The sequence below is a fragment of the Eimeria acervulina genome, genomic scaffold, assembly GCF_000499425.1.
Source record: "Eimeria acervulina Houghton genomic scaffold, Eah_scaff109, whole genome shotgun sequence".
Lineage (NCBI taxonomy): Eukaryota > Apicomplexa > Conoidasida > Eucoccidiorida > Eimeriidae > Eimeria > Eimeria acervulina.
In genome coordinates, this window is record NW_013550391.1 from 23,294 (window position 1) to 41,483 (window position 18,190).

At 48.4% G+C, this 18,190-nt stretch overlaps 3 protein-coding genes across 3 annotated transcripts in view; 2 read left to right on the forward strand and 1 right to left on the reverse strand.

Annotated features, from left to right (window-relative positions):
• Positions 1-2,092: 2,092 nt before the first annotated feature.
• On the forward strand, positions 2,093-3,314 carry EAH_00017190 (ATP-dependent Clp protease adaptor domain-containing protein, putative; the record flags this gene model as incomplete). The annotated part of the gene is made up of 4 exons (XM_013397692.1): positions 2,093-2,316; positions 2,532-2,669; positions 2,818-2,963; positions 3,262-3,314. 4 exons carry the CDS (start codon positions 2,093-2,095, stop codon positions 3,312-3,314), a joined length of 561 nt encoding a protein of 186 aa, XP_013253146.1.
• Positions 3,315-4,310: 996 nt separating this feature from the next.
• Positions 4,311-12,298, reverse strand: EAH_00017200 (cyclic nucleotide-binding domain-containing protein, putative; the record flags this gene model as incomplete). Its single annotated transcript, XM_013397693.1, has 9 exons — positions 4,311-4,358; positions 4,547-4,601; positions 4,873-5,020; positions 5,317-5,385; positions 6,114-9,933; positions 10,090-10,176; positions 10,407-10,837; positions 11,122-11,343; positions 11,980-12,298. The coding sequence occupies 9 exons, from the start codon at positions 12,296-12,298 to the stop codon at positions 4,311-4,313; spliced, it is 5,199 nt and encodes a 1,732-aa protein (XP_013253147.1).
• Positions 12,299-16,214: 3,916 nt separating this feature from the next.
• The window catches only part of EAH_00017210 (hypothetical protein, conserved), a gene marked incomplete at both ends in the record, with an annotated part of 4,645 nt that continues 2,669 nt past the window's right edge, over positions 16,215-18,190 (forward strand). The window contains 3 exons of the mRNA XM_013397694.1: positions 16,215-16,487; positions 16,670-17,153; positions 17,639-17,901. Of these exons, the coding sequence (XP_013253148.1) occupies positions 16,215-16,487; positions 16,670-17,153; positions 17,639-17,901 (1,020 nt within the window). The remainder of the gene's footprint in view (positions 16,488-16,669; positions 17,154-17,638; positions 17,902-18,190) is intronic.

Sequence of the window (18,190 nt, forward strand, 5' to 3'; positions counted from 1 at the left end):
ATATATATATATATATATATCTACATGCCTTACATGTTGAACTGTTAGTTAAAGGGAAAGGAACACATAGTTATTTAAATGCATCTATATTATTATTCTGTAGAAAATCAGAACTTTATCGCCATATCCAATTGTCTCAATGCAAGCGTATGACGAACAAACAGAAGAAACAAAAGCGTCGGCTGTTTAAAGAGCTACATAAAGCAGAAAAAGACAAATGCATCAACACCACAAACAACGAAAATATCGCCATAATTTATATGAACGGGTATAAAAATGCAGGTTCTACTTTCCATTGTATGCTCATACAATGGAAAGTGCCTACCCAGAGGTAGGTTGGTTTATACAGTACACTCAAAGATAATAGACAAAGGAAATGGAGAACATGAATCCCTTTAAGTCGCAACAACAAAGAAACCCAAAATATAAACGTAGGAGTTTCATACATTGATTGCATGAAGGCGAACCAAACCATGCAACAGCTAGAAGTTCTTCCCCTTACAACCCACATTTATGAATGAATGCATGCACCATAATCCATCGGTAAGAAAAAAAGAAACAAATCTACAGAAAAACCACCACCAATACTCCTATAAAGAAAACGACGTACATTAATTGCCTCGGCGAGAAAACATGCAGCGGTCAGGAGATCGGTCGCTCCCACCCTTACCATGAGTAGCACGCCCGTAACACTGCAGAAATAAGTGCATGCACCAAATTGAGAGAAACCACGAAGAAATACAAAGACGGAAAAAAGGAACGAAAACCGACACCTATCGAGAACACTAGAATATGCGGCTGAGCCAAGGGAAATAGGAGAATAGGGCTACCCGGAGGATGCTAAACATGCACCACCAGTGAAAAACAAGGAAGACACAGAACACAAACGAAACAACCTTAAAAATCTACAAATTCAAATATACAGATATGAATACATTGATGGCATGAGCGCGAACGCAACATGCCGCTATCAGAAATTCTGCAGTTGGCACCCCCATATGGAGGCCCATAGCCCATTACAGACAGCTGAGTGCAGTGCTCTGCTCCGGACTACGACAGGGTGATGGACGAGCCACCCCGAGCGCCTGCCAGGTAAGTTTAATTGATATGTTCGCTAGGGGTCCCACCCTGTGGTCGTTTGAACGGCGAATAAGCAACTCACTTGCCGGCATTTTTCGACGAATACACACACCATTCAAATTATTTACCTTTGATTCAATTATTTAATGCATTTTTAATCCTTATTTTTATGCTTTTTTAAAGATATTCTCCGCGCAAACGTCAATCCACAAGCATACACCTGCCATGCTAGGTGCCAGGTGCTTGCCCCACAGCCGACACCTCGCGCTTTGGGAACACATGAACGAACACACGTGTATTTTTCTTCATTTTTCAATTATTAATACAATTAATCGAATATTGCCGCTGGTTTCGGCTGGTTTTCGGTGTAAATACACCCAGAGATGTGCACTGGCGCTCTCGTGCCGCAGCGCAGCGTTCCGGCAGTTCATTAAAAACTTCATTTCTCTAAAAGATGTAAAGGTGCTGCTTCTGGAAAGGGCATTAGGCCTCAGAGGATGGAGGGGAGAAAGGGAGGTGTATGTGCGCCGCAATTAGTACTACAGCAGCGTATGAGGTGACGATCGGCGAGACACTCGAAATGACTTCTTTTTTTTCTGGCCGAACCTGGGATCGCCTCCCAGTCGTTCCGACGATGAACACCCGCAGCATGCGCTCCTCTCTGCTGCTGCTGCTGTTCCTCGTCTTTGTTCAGCTGCTGCTGCTCTCTGGCCGCCTCGCCTGGGGTGTATCTACAGCCAGTAGCAAACCCTCGTCGATTGCACTCATTTTGGAAAGGGGCCAGAGTGCGCTTAAACGCTGCAAACGACAACTGCTAGAAAGACCCTTTGCTCCGCTTGCTGCTGGCTTGCAACACCAACCCTTTCCTTGCTCTTCTGTTGATGTGCGTGCTGCTGAAGATCAACAAGAAAAAGCAGGAGAGGCGTGTAACGGCTACCGAGAGGACCAACAGGGTCTCTCTGCTTTTCTAACACCCGCAGACGCCACTGCATACAAAGAGTTTAAATATGCAATGAGCAGATCCTTCAACTCCCCGGTGTACACTGGAAGTAGACAGCAAGTGAATTGCACAAATGCTCAAGGAAGAAGAGAAGGATTGTGTTTGCAAGGATGGCAAGGAGATAAGACGATCGGCCTCAGTTGTACATACACCGAAAGAAAGTCTGCAGTCTTCGCTGCAAATGGTGCAGGGCATCTCGCGCGAATTCCACTCTCTACCAAACAGCTGAAGAGAAGGTCCGTCTCTAGAGTTTAGCGTTTAGGGGCAGCTAAAGGCTTCTGCAACCATGCAGGTTCATGTGCATGCTTAGTGTATCTCGCCGTAAGCTACAAAATGCCCAACTGCTTCCTCTTGGCGTTGGAGCGTGCCTACACCTGGCCTATGGGTGATCGTTTGCACTGTGGCAACGATGAGGCTCTTGTTTCGCTTTAGGGTTGCGATTTGGCTTCAGAGAACAAGCGGAGAAACGAACAGCTGAGACGTCTCGCGTTAAAGAAAGAGAGGAAGAAGAAGACAAAGAGGGGCCGGAAAAACGGCGAAAGAGGATTAAAGATTGGCGTGTGGTGTTGCACAACGACGACATTCACACGTGAGCAGATTGCGGTGTATGGGCATGCACCCCAACAGGCCATATCTTATACTTAGGAAGCCGTTAAAGTGTTCAAAGTAGCAATACCCATTGTCATTATTTTCTTTTATTACTTTTATGAGTTGTTGTTTGCGTCAGTGCTGTGCAGATTCGAATGCGTAGAAAACGCCATCACAAAGGTACTGCCGCACATCAGCCGGGCTAGGGCTTATGATATTGCGCTGCATGCACATACAAACTTGAAGGCGACAATTATGCTGACTTGGGAAGAGAAAGCAACGGAAGTCGCCTTGGGTGAGATGCCCATCTATACGCGCTTTTGTTGCTGAGGCTGTTTGCATGCACCATAGAACGTAATATGATATATAATATATATATATATATATATATATATATACGTAGTTAGAGTGCACCAGCAAATTTCTACTGCTTTAAGGGGGTTGCTTGGTTGTTCGTTGCATTTGCTGCACTGAACGAAGTATGCGAACTCTTCGGGAGGCAAAGGCGACTTCATTTAAATTAGAGCAGACGGGGATTTTGTGCTTGTCGTTTTTCTGCATGCACAGTTTTATGTTGTGTATTCGTATGCCAGTATTGTTTGAGTCATTTAGCTATGATGTGTATGCAATTGTCCAGGTTTTATAGTGGAAATGCATCAGAAGCTGCATCAGGGCCCCGGCATACTTTTGTTTCTTAAGATAATTTTCGTTGCGCCTGTTTGTGTGATGATGTGGTAACAGCGCTGCAAAAGGAAGGGCTTACGGTGTCTGTACTGCCGGACAAGTTGTTCAGAAAACAAGAGGAGCAGAAAGAGTAGATGAGGACCGCCAGAAGAAGAGGGTTTAGGGTTTATGGTTTGCTGTTTGTCTTGCATGCATTGTATTCGGAGGTTCTTGTTGGTTTGATGTTTGTTTGTCTTTCTTAAATGATTCTAGACAATTCATTTGTCTTCGTCGTTGTCTATTGAGTAAATGCTGCCCTCCTTTGCATAAACAACAACTGCTTCTAAGAGCGGCCCTTCAGTCTCAGCTACCAAACGTAAGTAGATATGCATACATCTTTATATATATAGGTGTATATACTCTGAGGTGTATGCACATATATAATACAAGCCCCAGTGCACCGGTTCTACAGCTTGTAGGTACATCGCACGTTCATGACTGCGTCTAAAGCCCTTCTACTCCCCAACTCAGGCTGAGGTATGCATACTATTTATTATATATATGTAGTATATATTGTAAATTATGTACTGTATATAGTACTTCTATTTGGAGGGCAAACAAAACCTAGAAATTGCAACGGAGTTGACGGACAAATTTGAATGCAGATCTTTTTGCTCTTCTCTTTTAACGGGGCCTCCTTCATCAAATGAATTAATTGCTTCTCTTTTTGAGGTTTATTCAACAGAATTTCTTTACTAACTTCACTCTACTGATTTCTTTCTTTATCTCCTGAATGAGGGACGCCCTAGTACAACAGCGAGACACACCAACCCTCCTTCACTTCGGGTCTTGCATCTCCCGACAGTTGTGCATGCACTTTTGATTATTTATGGTGTTTCTTGGCGAGTAAAGAAACTGTCTTTTGTTCTTGTTCTAAAGCTAACTGTTTGCTGTATGCATTGAAGGGCCAGGAGATTTTCTAGCCAGAACCACGACGACTCCAAAGAGAGGAAAACTGTTTCTTCAGCTGCAGGCGCACCAGCATAAATATCATATATGTTGTACATAGTATATGCATATATATGTATATATATTTGCAAAAATGAATAGATGCATAAGCATCTATATATACATTTGCGCATTTACCTATCTTTCAATAGCATTGTTTCGTTAATACGGTCTTAACGATTCGTTTCTACCTTTTGTACTTCTCACCTGATTCAGCCCTGACGTTCTGCCTCCCTGCATTTCACCGCCGTTTCCAAATCGCCTATAATACAAACAAAAAGAGCACAAACTGTTTGTACACCGTAACGCCTTTTACGAGGAAAGTCGCGGCAAATGCTGTTCTTCAGAGACCACACATGAAAATGAAAACCAGCATCTCGAGAGGAGATCATTACTTATATCCAACTCCGTTTTAGATGGCAGCCCTGGCTGCTGTTTGCCTCATGCATGATGCTGCATGCCATTAAAGTACTGTTTGTTGCATTTCGTGTCAAGTTTTGTGAGTGGTGCATCTTATAGTACGAGAGGCGCACCTGCTGAGGATCACCTCGGCATCTCCAAGGGATTCCTGCAGCTCACTTCGTTCCAGTACTGCAACGACGCAACCGCCAGGAGCAGCAGCAACAATCGAAACATCAGAAGGCGTATCATGCAGCAGGGCCAGCGCGTTGATGTTGTCGCCTGCAGCAGCCCAAAAGGACAGCAGCATGAATAGCGCAGCAACAAATAAAAAGAGGGGATAGAACGAGGAGCAAACGGTTGCTGTTTCCAAGCCTCCACAACGTTTAATAGGAAACAAAATACGTCGTGTACACCCCAGCTTTCTATTCAACGTGCTAGCTCTAGCTTCACTAGCTACCCTTCTTTCTGAAGTAGATGAACACACGCATGCACGCATATTTGCATGAGATTGCACGCGAACATGCATGTATGCATGCGTGTTAGCATGAAAGTTTGTCTTTCAACTTCTCTTTTACCAGGGCCAAATTCGTCTACGACGTCAGGATTACCCTGGCGCTCCACGAAACGAACCGCACGTGCGCAGCCTGCGCCACAAAAAACAAGAAAAGTGCTGAACCCTAAACCTGAAACCCTAAACAAACAAAAGTCGCGTGTGAAAGCAGATCGCATGAGACCGGCAGAAGGCCAGGAAGGTTTCCGCGTGTCTGTCTCCACAAATGAAATGAACATGCAGCAACCTTGCAGCCCGAAAGAACGAGCCTCCCCTTTTAATTCTGTCTTAAAAGTAAGAACACGAAAAGATGTACCGTGAACGACAAGCAGCACGGAGCTGCAGATCTCTCCTTGAAAGCATAGGACTTCGTCAGGGAGATAAATCCTCCACTTCATTAGCGTCGCAATTTGGACTCTTTCTCTCCTATTATACAAACGAACAAGCAAGCAGAACAACTCGTATCAAAGCATATAACATCAGCATGCCACTCATGTTCGCTTTTCAAGCAGCAAAGAAGTGAACAACCCCGTTGAGGTGTACGTCCTTCTACCTTGTCAAGGAATCCAAAATAGGACAATGATTAAGGTAGTTCATGACCTGAGAGGCCCTTCGGAAGATGCATGCTGCACAATCACCGCAAGAAGAAGCAACAAAGCAGGTTAGACGATTTGTGCAAAAGTCCCCGCCTTGTATCGCACACAATGCTAGTTCCTAAACCCGAATTCCCTAAACCCGCTCCTCCCTGTGCCTTCAGATGATTCAGCCCTAAACCTTAAACCAAAAACTCTCCAGGATGCCAGCGTTTGCAACTCTGCTTACCACTGATGATTTGCTGAAACGAGTGGAAGCTGAGTTTCTGCAGCGTGCAGGGCCTCAGAGCCATGATGGAGTGGTTGGTTTGCGCTTCTCTAACAAATCCTCGAGGCAAGACGAAGGCTCCGGGTCTGATTTTGACTGGAAACTTGTTTTGAGGAACTTCCGCATCATAGCTACTGCGCCGGCGTGCACTGGAGTATGCTGGAGGTGTCAGTGCAGCTTCGGAGCTTGTTTGGTGTTCTGTTCTGTTTTCTACCGCATTGGGTCCTGTCATACCGAGCTCGCCAGACACTAGAAAGTACAAAGTGTCCACCTTTTCGCCTCGCTGCACCAACATGCAGCCCTTGGGTATCTGCACGAAGCTGTTCACCATCAAATGCGCGCAGTGTTGCCGTTCTTCTGGCTCCAGAAGAGCAAAGATACTGCTGCTCATGACAGCAGCAGTCAGGTCGGGTTGGCCGTTGGAGAGAAAGAGCTCAATGCGGTCGTCTTCATCTATGATTCCTGCAGTGGAAGGCCTCCTAAACTCAGCAGCAGCAAACACCCTTTCGAAAGCAGCAGCCCTGCTGCCAGACTTCCTGCCGTACTTACGCGAAGCCCCTGCCGGGTAGTGGACAGACGAGGCGATTACGGTGTCGCTGCTGCGGCGCTTAGAAGAAACTGTTGCTGCTGCTCCTGCTTCTGCTGCTTCTTCTGCTTGAAACGATGGATCTGCCGAGGCGATCGTCAAACTCTCAACTCCCGACCGGAAATCAGAAGGGGAGCCAACAGACAAAGAAGGGAAAGGCACGAGAGGGCCCGCTGCAGCCCGGGTGGCTGTAACATGTTCTGCCTGATATTCCATTGCTTTGTGTCTGTCACCATCTGATGCAGTTGATCTCATCAACATTTCCACTTCTTCAAGTTCGTCTTCGTTGGAATTTGAATCCGTATTGCCGAACTGAGGCGAGTGTTCCTTCTGCTCGGACGAGTCAGAGGGGAATTTGTTCGCCTCCATTTCTGTTGAAAGAGGAGGAACATGTTTAGAAAGCGAAGATGAGCTTTGAAGCCCCTCTCTTTTCTTTGTTCCCTCCTCTGCCCGATGGTCTGGAGACGCCCGGCGGAAGGACTCTGCAAGAGAAAATGCAGGCGAGGCCTCTCCGCCTACTCCCCTACCAACCGCTGTCAAGGTAAGGTGAGTGGCGGTTCTGCTGAGACGCCCTGGGGATTCTGTTCCTGCTGCTGACTCCTGCTGCTGCATCGCACCTGGAGAAGCGGGTTGGCTGCTGCAGTTGCTGATGATGCTGCTGCCTTCGGACCTGCTGGATGCGCAGACCATCATTGAATACGCTGCGCTGGCGGTGCCCGGAGAGGCGGAGGGTTCGAAGCCTTTTTGCCCTTCACTATCGCTTTCAAAGATATTCGGAATGGTGGCTAAGACAGAACTCTGACTGCCCACTTGCACCCAATGAACTTCTTGTGCTTCTGAGGCTGCCTCCGGTTCCCCTGCTTTGCTCACAGGTTCTAGTAGTGGCTGTGCAGGTTCAGCGTTCTTGCTCCCTTTCTTGCTGCTGTGGGACAAAGAAAAAGCACTCCTTAGCTTGCTGTACATACTCTTCTTCTTCCGGCTGCCTCTGCGAGACGCCCCGGCCCCCGCTGCATTCTTCGATTTCCTCCGCTTCGGCGTCTCTGCATCCTCCCTTGAGAATTCACGTAATTTTTCGTCCTCTGCATTTTGTGTTTCAGTGGTGTAGTGCGGCTCTGCTTCCTTCGCTGGAGAGGCTGCGACAGCCAAAGAGGGAGTTGAAGGGGTCTGGCGTTCGTCTCTCTCCAATGTCAACGAGGAAGGGGAAGAAAGCGCATGCAATGGGAGCCCAGGCAAGTCGTGCGTACTTTGTTCTGCGTTGGTTTGCTGCGAGGTAGCAAGCGCCAGACGTTCGCCGCTGCTGCCTTCTTTGGACGCACGCAAAGGGAGCTTATCGAGAAGCCCTGGGGAGGAATGACCGTGCTTTAAAGCAAGCAGATCCTCCTGTTCAGGCAGACCGTCAACAGAACCCCGTCGTCGTGTTGCGGAGTGCTGCAGCGTTTCTGCTGCTGCAGCGGCTGCACCGTGAGCTGCTCCCTTTGGCCTTCTGGGAGTGGAGGGACGAGAAGACACGCCGAAGAGGCGGCCGACAAAAGACTTTGAGGGGGTCCTAGAGACTCGCGTGTCTGTTTCCTGCACTTCTGCTAGGGGAGAAGTTGGGTTTTGGGGTATGTTAAGGTCAGCACGTGTCTGAGGTAGAAGATGACCAGAAGCAGGGGAGCCTTTCGTATTAGCTGATTGTTTCGTCTTCTCATACACTTCACGCATTGCCTGTAGCCGCTGTCGTTCTGCCTTAATTTCCTCTTTTTCCGTCTCCAGTTGCTTCTTCTCCTCTGCAAGTTTGTGCTTGCATGCCGCTATCTCGTCTGCTGTCGGCAGCAAATCATGAAGTAGCTGACCGATATTTTCGGCTGAGTCCCACTGCGCTTCAATGGCTGCTAATTTTTTGTTGTCTGAGTCGAAGGCCGCGGAAAGCTGCTCGAGGGAGTGCGTGAGACCTTGTCGCTTCGCACTAAGTTGGGTCTGTCTAAAAGAGAGTTTATGTTCAAGAGTTTTAGCCTCCTCTTCCAGAAGCGCCAAGGCCGCCTCTAACTGACAGCACTCCCTTTCTAGGGTTTCGTAGCCATCCTTTCCCTCCATGGCATCCTCAAATCGCCTCGTGATTTTTCCAGCTCTTTCCATTTGGTGTTTCAGCAAACGGATGTGCGCTGTTGCATCAGACGGCCGGGCGTTGAACTCCTCCAGTGTTCGACTGAAATGTCTGTATGCCGGGTTTCCAACGACGCGCAAGACAGACGCCCTCATGTCTTCCGCATGCATCAACGCGATTTCGGCCTCCCGGCCACTCCTGAGGCGAAGCGTTTCAACAACCGCCCCGGCCCCTTCAAACCCCCCCTCCACTTCCTCTTTCTTCTTTCCCTCCTCCGCAGCGACTGCATGCAGCCCTTCAACCCCCTGCAAGTCTCGCATAAACGCTGTAGCAGCATGCGTTACATAAAAAGCCTGCATTTCGACTGTCCTTCCCCACCATAATTGTTTGAGTCGCAAGCGGACGGCCTCTTGAATGTCACGTTGCTTCTCCTTGATCATCTCCTGCAACGACCCATGTCGTGCATGCAACTTGGAGTACATAAAGGCATCCCTCCATTGCCACTTCATCGCGTCTACAAGCCATTGTTCAAATACGCGAAAGCTGCCGAAACCACCCTCTCCCGGGGTGCCAGAGGGCTCTTCCCCCCACAGTTGAGATTCGTACCGTTTGATTTCCGCCTCAGTTGCCACAAGAGCCAGGCCAGGAGGCACCGTATTGACGCAACTTTTTCGCGGGAGGCACTGTTGCAGAGTTACGGGAGTGAATAGTTGAGATGTCTTTACACCTGAAGGGCCATTTGAAGCCTCCGCGTCCTTTTGAACACTCTCCTGCTCATACCTCTTCTCTGAGAAAGACGGCAAATTCAGTGCATACAGTTGTAGACGCGCTATGAAGGGCGGCAGGCGGCCAAACGCCAGCTGATGATTCGCGGCCCAACTGCTGTTGCCTTTAGAGCGCAGCTCAGCCCCTAGACGCATGCGTTTCTGCTCCAGGTTGTTGATCTCATGCTTCCCGTAAAGCGTTTCCAGAGATGGCAGTGTTTCAAACTCTGCAAAGACCTCCGCGACAGTAGTTGTTATGCGGTCCATCAGAAGCTGTACATTTTGATTCAGACGAATACACTCCTCGTGGTAGTTCAGAAGCACTTCATCCCTTGTTGAACGAACCTGCACACAGGCAAACCTGCAAACGCATGAAACCTTGGCTTGTGAACGCAAGCATTCTGAGGAGGAGGTGTTGCGCCTGTGCCTTGCTTTTTAATTCATTTGCCTAGAATGAGACTCTGTAGCAAAACGGTCAGGTAATCTTCTCCTCCAGCTAACCCGTGCATAAAGGGCCTCTAGACAGTTTCGGTTTTGGCGTAGGGCGCCGCGTGGCTCCTGCCAGGCCTGCATCTGTTTTTCTTCTCCCTGCAGCAGAATGAACCAAGGGAAAGCAGAGGTCGACTAAGATGCGCAGAGGTGTCAAATATGCAAGCAGTAAACAGGTCATTGTTTTGGTTGGCTTTCGACGCAGACATATCTATATAAGCGCTGGACTGAGTGGAAAGGAGAAGATGGAGAAAAAACGCCGTGTTCCATCGTACGGAAAACTGAAGGAAAAGCATAGGTTTCTGGAGTCTGCGTGGATCTAGTCTAACCTGCAGATCATGTTGAACTGCGGTGTCTGAATACGCGGCATATTTAATCCCAAGCATGATATTCTTGACTGTGGCTATCATTTGCTGCAGTTCCCCGATAACGAGTTGTTCACCGTGGTACTTCATTTGGCTGAAGACCCTTTCATCTTCTTCATCCATCTTCTGCCTTGCTGCTGCAAGCATTTCAGCTACTCCCTGGGCAGCATCGGCTGAGTCTTCTTGCTGCCGTTGTTTCTGCTGTTGTTGTTGCTGCTGCTGCCTTTGTTGTTGCTGGTGCTGCTCGCTCTGCTGTATGCTTCGTATGTTCTTTTCTAACTCATCCAAATGAGTGGCTACTGCTTCCAAGGCTCCCCCACAAAGCGACATGACACCTGAAGCAGCTCCACCTCCTTCTCGTTCAAATTTTCCCAGCCAGTCAGCAGCAGAAAAATCTGGAAGTGCGTCGAGGCTGGCCAAAGGCAGGGCCGGAAGTCCGCTGACGGCGTCAGATAGAAGAGGCGCTGCTGCAGCAGCAAGCAGAGATGGGGACCCTTTGCACCTCTTTATGGGCACAAACAGACGGGGGAAAAGAAAATACGGGCCAGCAAACAAACAAAAAGAGGAGATAGAGATGGTTTTTTTGCCGTGTATACACCAGGGTCCGAACAGCTTCACTACCCCAAACAGCAGCAGCATCCGCAATCAAGGCAACTAAAGAGACAAATGGGCTTCTTACTGGGTACTTCGGCAGCCTCTCCTTCAGCAGGCCGAACCCTCTCGTCTTGTTTTTTTGAATGGCGGCTGCTGCGGCTTCGGTGTCTGCTGAAACTCCTCGTTAAGAAGCTGCCAATACGGCTGAGTCCCGTGGAGCTCCCGATCCTTTTTGATTTCCCCCCCTGTGTCTCTTTCTCCGCACTGTTCGCATCTTTTAATTGGGGCAATTCCTCGCCTGCCATATCTAACACCGCACACACGCCACGCAGAACCAATGCAGACGCATGACCAAACTCCTCGCACAGAACGCAGCCAGCATAACACAAAAAAGCAGGATCTTCAACATCAACCACAGAAGGATGGTTCTGAGACAAACCTCTTAAGAGATAGCGCACGGCTCTTGCGAAGAGTTTCGGTACACTACAGACACCTCAAGCACTCAAAGTGTACGCATACGTGCACCGCCCTGTTGCTTCTCTATTTGATTCTCATCGTTTTTGGGAGAGTTTGTACAGATGCCGCGTTACAACTGGCCATTGGTATTGGAGATACAAGGCCTGGCAGATGGCCTGCAGATGTCTAAATCGTGCCGCATGCGTCCCCAGATGCTGCAGAGATCCGAGGTGTGTGGTGTGTCTGCTGCTGTTGCTGAGTGTACACGCACTTCTGTGGCAGGCGGCTTCTTCGTGGTGAGTTGCAGCGATCAAGTCGCCTGGGTCACTGCGGGCACTCCTGCTGCTGAGTAGCGGAGGGTAGTCGTCGATGCTTGCGATGCTTGCATTCAGCATACTGCTTGCATGCAGCCTGCTGCTTGCACTCAACATACTTTCAGCGCGATGCATGCTGTTTGAATGCACCATACTGTTAGCATGCAGCGTACTCAGGGACTGTGCTGTGTGGGCCCGTCGCATGCCTGCGGCTGTCTCGTCGTCGTGTGCATTTTCGCGGATTTCATCTTTGAGTTGGGCTCTGCTGGAGACCGATCTAAACATCGCTGCGAGTGAATGATCTCTTTTGCTGGGGGCTGCGGTATATGCGTCGTTGTCTGCTGCTGGCTGAGATGTACAGACAATGCCGTTCTCCGCACGGCGATCCTCTCTCGGAGTTCCGCTAACTTCCCTTGATCCAAACCTTTTGACGCTGCTCTGCCGAACCCAACCCAAAACACCTCTGCTGCTGCTTCTTTCCGCCCCAGACATTGTCTTTGCAGCTTCGGCTTCCTCTCCTCTTAGGCCTCTCATGGTGTATGCAGACCTGTGGTGGTCCAGGACCGACCACCGCGTCAGAGTGCCGAGGATGTGACGCTATTTCACTAATTCCATCCCTAAAGGACCAAATGTGAAGAAACAAGTTTATTATTTGCTGGCAGATTTATAAACTGTTTCACGTCAAATCAGCGGAAGAAGGTCCGCTGCACATGCAGCGGCGTCCGCGTCTAACCTGTGGCCAGGCGAGGAGCCCCTAGGACTCAATCCGTATCTCGAAAGGCGGTTTAAATGTTCCTTAATTGATTTTCTCCTCAGAAGCATCCTTTTTAACTCTTCAGTTCAGCTAGTTCGGATATATGAACTGACTACTGCCTTGAAAGACGCCACGCCGACGCCTCCTCTCGCGCGTCCGGTTCCGGGTAACAGAAAAGAGCGTCCGTCTTCTCTGTCTTCCCAACCCTCACATTTTACTGATTATGTTTCACCCTTAACTGTTCGTTCGTATTCTTCTCTAGTTTAATTTCCATCGCTTTGTGTCTTAAGGTGCACGTGCAATAGAGGGCAATGCACTGGGCTTTGTTTGCCCCGCTGCGGTCGGCTGCATCCATGATTCAGATGAAAGCAAGGACTTGAGTTTGTTTTGGTCTTTTTCGTGTTTTCAGTGAGTAGGATAATGCGGGAAATACACCAAAGTGAGGTTTGTTGGCAGATCGAAGCGGCGTACTCGTTGCACAATCGAGTTCGTCTTCTGCATCTCGAGTCAGGCAGAAAGAGGGTTCTGCATGTGTCACAATTATGAGAAAGCGGAATCATACGAACATTCACCAGGCCACCTCTGCTGCACATGCACCTGAGAGGGGAGGATTGGCATTGGAGGTGACGGACATGGTGGGTGATGGAACAGCATAACAAGCAATATTTGGTGCTTCCCACTTTCTGTCGCATAAAGATGAGATTCCTCAGAAGAGCATCAAACGAGAAGGCTTATAACTGTTCTCAAATAACAAATTTATTTAGAGAAAAGAATAAGCAAGAGTGCACTTATGCAATTGTTGCATGCGTGGCATGCAGCAAATGTTTGAGTATTCGCTTCTGAGACACCTTTTCGTCTTCCTCCGCATTAAGTCTCAAGAAAGTCATTTCCTGCTTCTTTTCATTTTCCCCCTCATTCTTTTATTTACCTACTGCAATTTAAGCGCGCCTCCGCATCACAACTTCTGATTTCGTTTCTTTTTCTGCACGACAAAATCGTGGGCGCCGCTGTTCAAGTATCTAATTTCTTGTGCTTCAGCGTTTGCATTTGCAGAAGAGTTGTAACCCGACAGCCAGCTGCAGCGAACCTTGGCTTTAACTTTTGGATTCATTTTTTTAAACATGTTGGGACTCTCAGCTGTGCTCGTTGCGTTTGTGCAAGACATGATTCTGCACAGTTTGCTCTTTCTCTTCCTCTGCCGATCTGGCTTCTCTCTGGGGTATTTTCGGTGGATAGTTTCCTGAGACTTAGCCATACTGGCTTATTATTGTTCTAAAAACAAAACATGAAGGAGAAGGGAACTCAACCTCGATGCACGCGGGCACCGACCAATGACTGCATGTATTTTTAAGTATTTGTGCTTGTAAACGAGCTACACAAAAATAGAACGTTTGATTGGAAGTACAAGTTGATAACGGCTTCAGATTATTTCATCCACTTGCACTATGGAAATGATTTGTGCTCTACAGAAAAGAGAAGTTGCAGCGATTGTCTTCTTACCCTTCGCACCGAGTTCCTCCAGTCTGTTTGATAGTGACAATGACGACGACGATGATGAAAAAAAAATATATAAAGATTATTATTATTACGTGGAAGGTAATCATCATAAGCCTAATAATTACTATGACTTATTGGTGGTAACGGTGTAATTTGTGGGAGTAGTAGACAGTCCCAAGAAGAGATCCTCCCTGCGCGGGTCTGCTGAGACTGCACTGCACCTCCTCACGATGCGATAGTAGCCAGCAACATGCAAGTTGAATATACGTAAGAAATAAGGTAATCCTCCTGCACCCGTATCTTTGAACGCGTAATTCTTGTTTACTCAAATTGCAAGTCTTCCTCTCTGCTACTGCACACTTGCCTGTCTTTAATACTGCTCCCTGGAAAGTAAAGGAGCACTGAAGGGGAAGTAAGTAAGAAATCGCCGTTAAACACACACAACTGCACGCACGCTTCCATATATACATGCACGCGTGCGCCGGCTCCCTGAGGCCCGCAGTGCGAGCGTTGCAGTGTCGAGACAATCTACCAGAGAGCAATGACCTGCAGCAAGGACTAATTATTCGCAATGCATTATATATACTGCAGAACCCTAATCTTATACTGCAAGGTTGAACCGCTCCCTGGTCCCACTAGGCGTCGGCCTGCGTGCAAGGCGCTCTTGCAACGGAGGAGGAGAACCCCTTGGCACAGGATCTGCTTCACTTATATTTGTTGTCAGTGTGCGCCCGGTTTGTCGTGGTGTGGAGTTTGCCCAGAAGCTAATGGGAGCTTGAGACGCGACGAATGACGCTGGCTGCTGGCTTCCAGTGCAATACAAATCCACCCCAGGTGGTGGCATGAATCAGGAATAGAAGCTGGGCCTACCAATACTGCAGAGACACAATGTGCTGCTGCTGCTGCTCATTAACTGCCTCCTCTGCATAACTGTGGATCAGTCCGTCGCTAGGATTTAGCTGAACCCTATGCCCTACAGGCTAAAGACAGGCGCTGGGCGGCAGTTGGAGGGGCCCCTTGGCCAATCAAATCTGAGGCAAGAAAGGTAACTAAGGCGATCTGTTCAAGTGTTTGAAGCAGAAGCGCATCACGTAGTCCTCCTAACAGCAATAGTCCTCCCAAATGACGCAGAGCCGCCGACCCCTTTTACACTGACAACACTTCACTTAGTTGAGGAGCGTTTCTGAATATTTTTTTCTGAACTTTTCATGCTTCCCCCCGCATATCTGTTAGCCATGCGATGCTGCATCGGCCCCAAGTACGGTGGACACAGCAGACCTTCCTGCTCGTGCACAGACTCGGGATGGCACAGAAAAGTTGCGCCTCAGCACGCAGTGCTTCTGCAGAACTGCAGCATTGCAAAGGATATGAAAGCGGTGAGGAGCGAGGGAAAAGTGCAGAAAACCCTCGGATCTATTCAAAGGCCACCAAGCCGGAGTCGGGCGGGTGTACGTACAGTTGGAAAGCTGCACAGTGGCAGTAGAAAGCAGCGTATTTGAAGCATGATGATGAATGCAAAGATTGCCAATTATAATTTAGAGAAAAAATAATCGAAATTGCAACACTTCTTTTTGCAACAGTGACCGCTCAAGAGGCCCCTGCAGCCCCCGACGTACTTGGATGTTGCTAGAGGTCGCTCTGTTCGTCGGGGAAGCTGTGTTTGTGGCGCTTCCTCTTTGCACGGGCTTTTGAGTTATTCAATTATTTCTTCCTTTGGAGGGGAAATAAAGAAGTGTTTTGTTTATCGAGGGGGAGGAGTGAAGGAAGAAGAAAGAGTGAAAAAGAAGGGCGTGTTGGTCCCCGTCTCTCATTTGCTTCACCTGGTTTGCTCACTCTTCCTTTCATCTCTTTATAACCCTTTTGTTAAAAGTTCTTCGAGGTATTCAACTACAACAAGCCAGTGATCGGCGCTTCAGTTTCGTCTCTCCAGGTCCCGGGGTACATACACCTCGATTTGCCGTCAGATCGAGTGGCTGTCAGCATTTCAACTGAATAGCACGGGTTTCGCGTTTCTCTCTTGTTTCGTCATTCGTAACTACCTTTTAGTAATAGTTGGTGTTCTTCGTAAGCTGTTCATCCCCAACTGGCGCCTAGACAGGGTTTCGTCTTGCTTTCTTCTCTCACCAGCATGAGGTCTTAACGAAAAAACCATGAGAGATGGGGGCCCCGATATGCAATGGACAGGCTGCCTCCTCTGTGCGTCCTCGCCGAACCTCTAGCGGAACACAAGCCGATGAACACGACACCGCATGCTTCCTTCTAGCTGCAGCAGCAGCAGCTGCACAGGACAAGAAAGCGCAGCAGGATCCTTGTAGACTGGAGTGCAGCAGCCGCTTACTGCTAAAGTACACTCTCCTTGCTCTTCTTCTTTGCTCTTGCCTCTGCGCCGGATATATACTGGGCACCCTCTACCCTCCTAGAACGAAAGAAGTGAGTTGATTGATGCGCCGGGCTGGTCATGTACCTCATATTCAGTCTGTATCTACCTCATATGCAGTCTCTGCCGCTTCTTGCAGAACATATATGGGAACCGCCCAATTTTGCATTCAAATTGAACACCCTATTTATCTTGCGTTTTCCTTGCTCCTGCTGCTGCTGCTTTGCGGTAGCAGGACACGTCTTTTACCTTCTCAGAATGGGCTCATGCGCATCGCCGTCTCTCTGCTGCTGGTGGCGATGGCAGCGGAGGCAATGAAGAGTCTGGTTCGTTGGAGGGGATAAAGGAAGAGAAAGGGGAGAGCAAAGGGGAGTCCCCAAAGGGGCCCCGGGACCCCCAGCCATCCCCATCTGAGGAGATGAACGAAGGAGCAAGCAGCGACACGCAGTTGGTGGCTGTTGCGCCTTCTTCGCCCCCATCCTCTCCAGCCATCACGCCTTCACCCACCAGCAGCAGCAGCAAACAAGACCCACCTGCTGGCTCTGAAAGCGCAGCTGCTTCCGCTCAAACAACTGTAGTTGATGGGGAGAAAGATGCAAAAGAAGTTTCTCCAGTATCTCCCGTTCAGCCAGCCCCTCCTACTGTGGGCAACAGCACAGGCGGAAGGGGGACCAGCCGCAAGCAGCGCCGCAGAAAGAGGAAAGCAGAACTTATAAATGGTATGTTGAACACTGTGTGTAACACATGGTATGCATCTGTCTGAAGGTATCTTGAGCATTGTGCGCTTGACGTAGTATATGTATTTTATAGAATGCGTATTATATATATATATATATATATATATATATATATATTACATATATATCAAAATTTTAAACATATATATACACGCACATTAATATACGTATATAGAATGTACTCATTTTATATACGTACTATATCCGTATATTATATATATGCATATATATAATGTGTATTTCTATACTATATATATGCGGGGGTATGCCGAACGTCGTCGGCGCTTGATTCACTGCGTGTATGTATTTGTATTGTGCTGAGTTCGCTTGCCAAGTTCTCCGTCTGTGCTTGAAAGCTTTGTGCTCAGAATGTGCACTGGCTGTTTCCCCGTCATTTGCTCTTTTTCTGTTTTCCTTTTTGAGTTGAGCCCGGAAAAAATTTGTTGTTTGTCTTTTCGCGTCTACAGGCCCGGACCCTCACACATACCGCAAGGAGTTGTGTACGATGCTGAGGATGGACACGACGCTGCAGGCTTGGTATGCACTAGTGGTGCTGTATGTGGCGGAGTGGCCAACGTACGCGCGCCACGGCACCGGAGGGGACGCTTACTTGTGTTATCTGAAGAGGTTGGCGGAGAAATTCGAAGTTCCGAGGCACGCAGCAGTGCAGGTGCAGATGCTGTATGCAGAGGAACTCTCCTGCGGCACGCCTTCTTTTTTCCTAGAGGGAGTAAGTCTCAGTGGCAGGGGGGAAAGGGTATAATAAACAAACAATAGCGAATTACATAAAAAACCAACATGCAGCTAGAGAACAGCAATGCACGATGCTGAAAAGGTGAGGCAGAGACAGAGGTCGCTCGTATGAATGGACGGGTACATCTTTAAACGCGGTACAAAGCAGGCGTATTTTCGGACGTTTATTTTGCTGTCCTGTTGGCATCTTGCAAATGACGTTCTCGTCAATCATGCTATTTATGGATTCATCTGGCCTAATCGCTGCTCTTCGTTAGGGGGGGGGG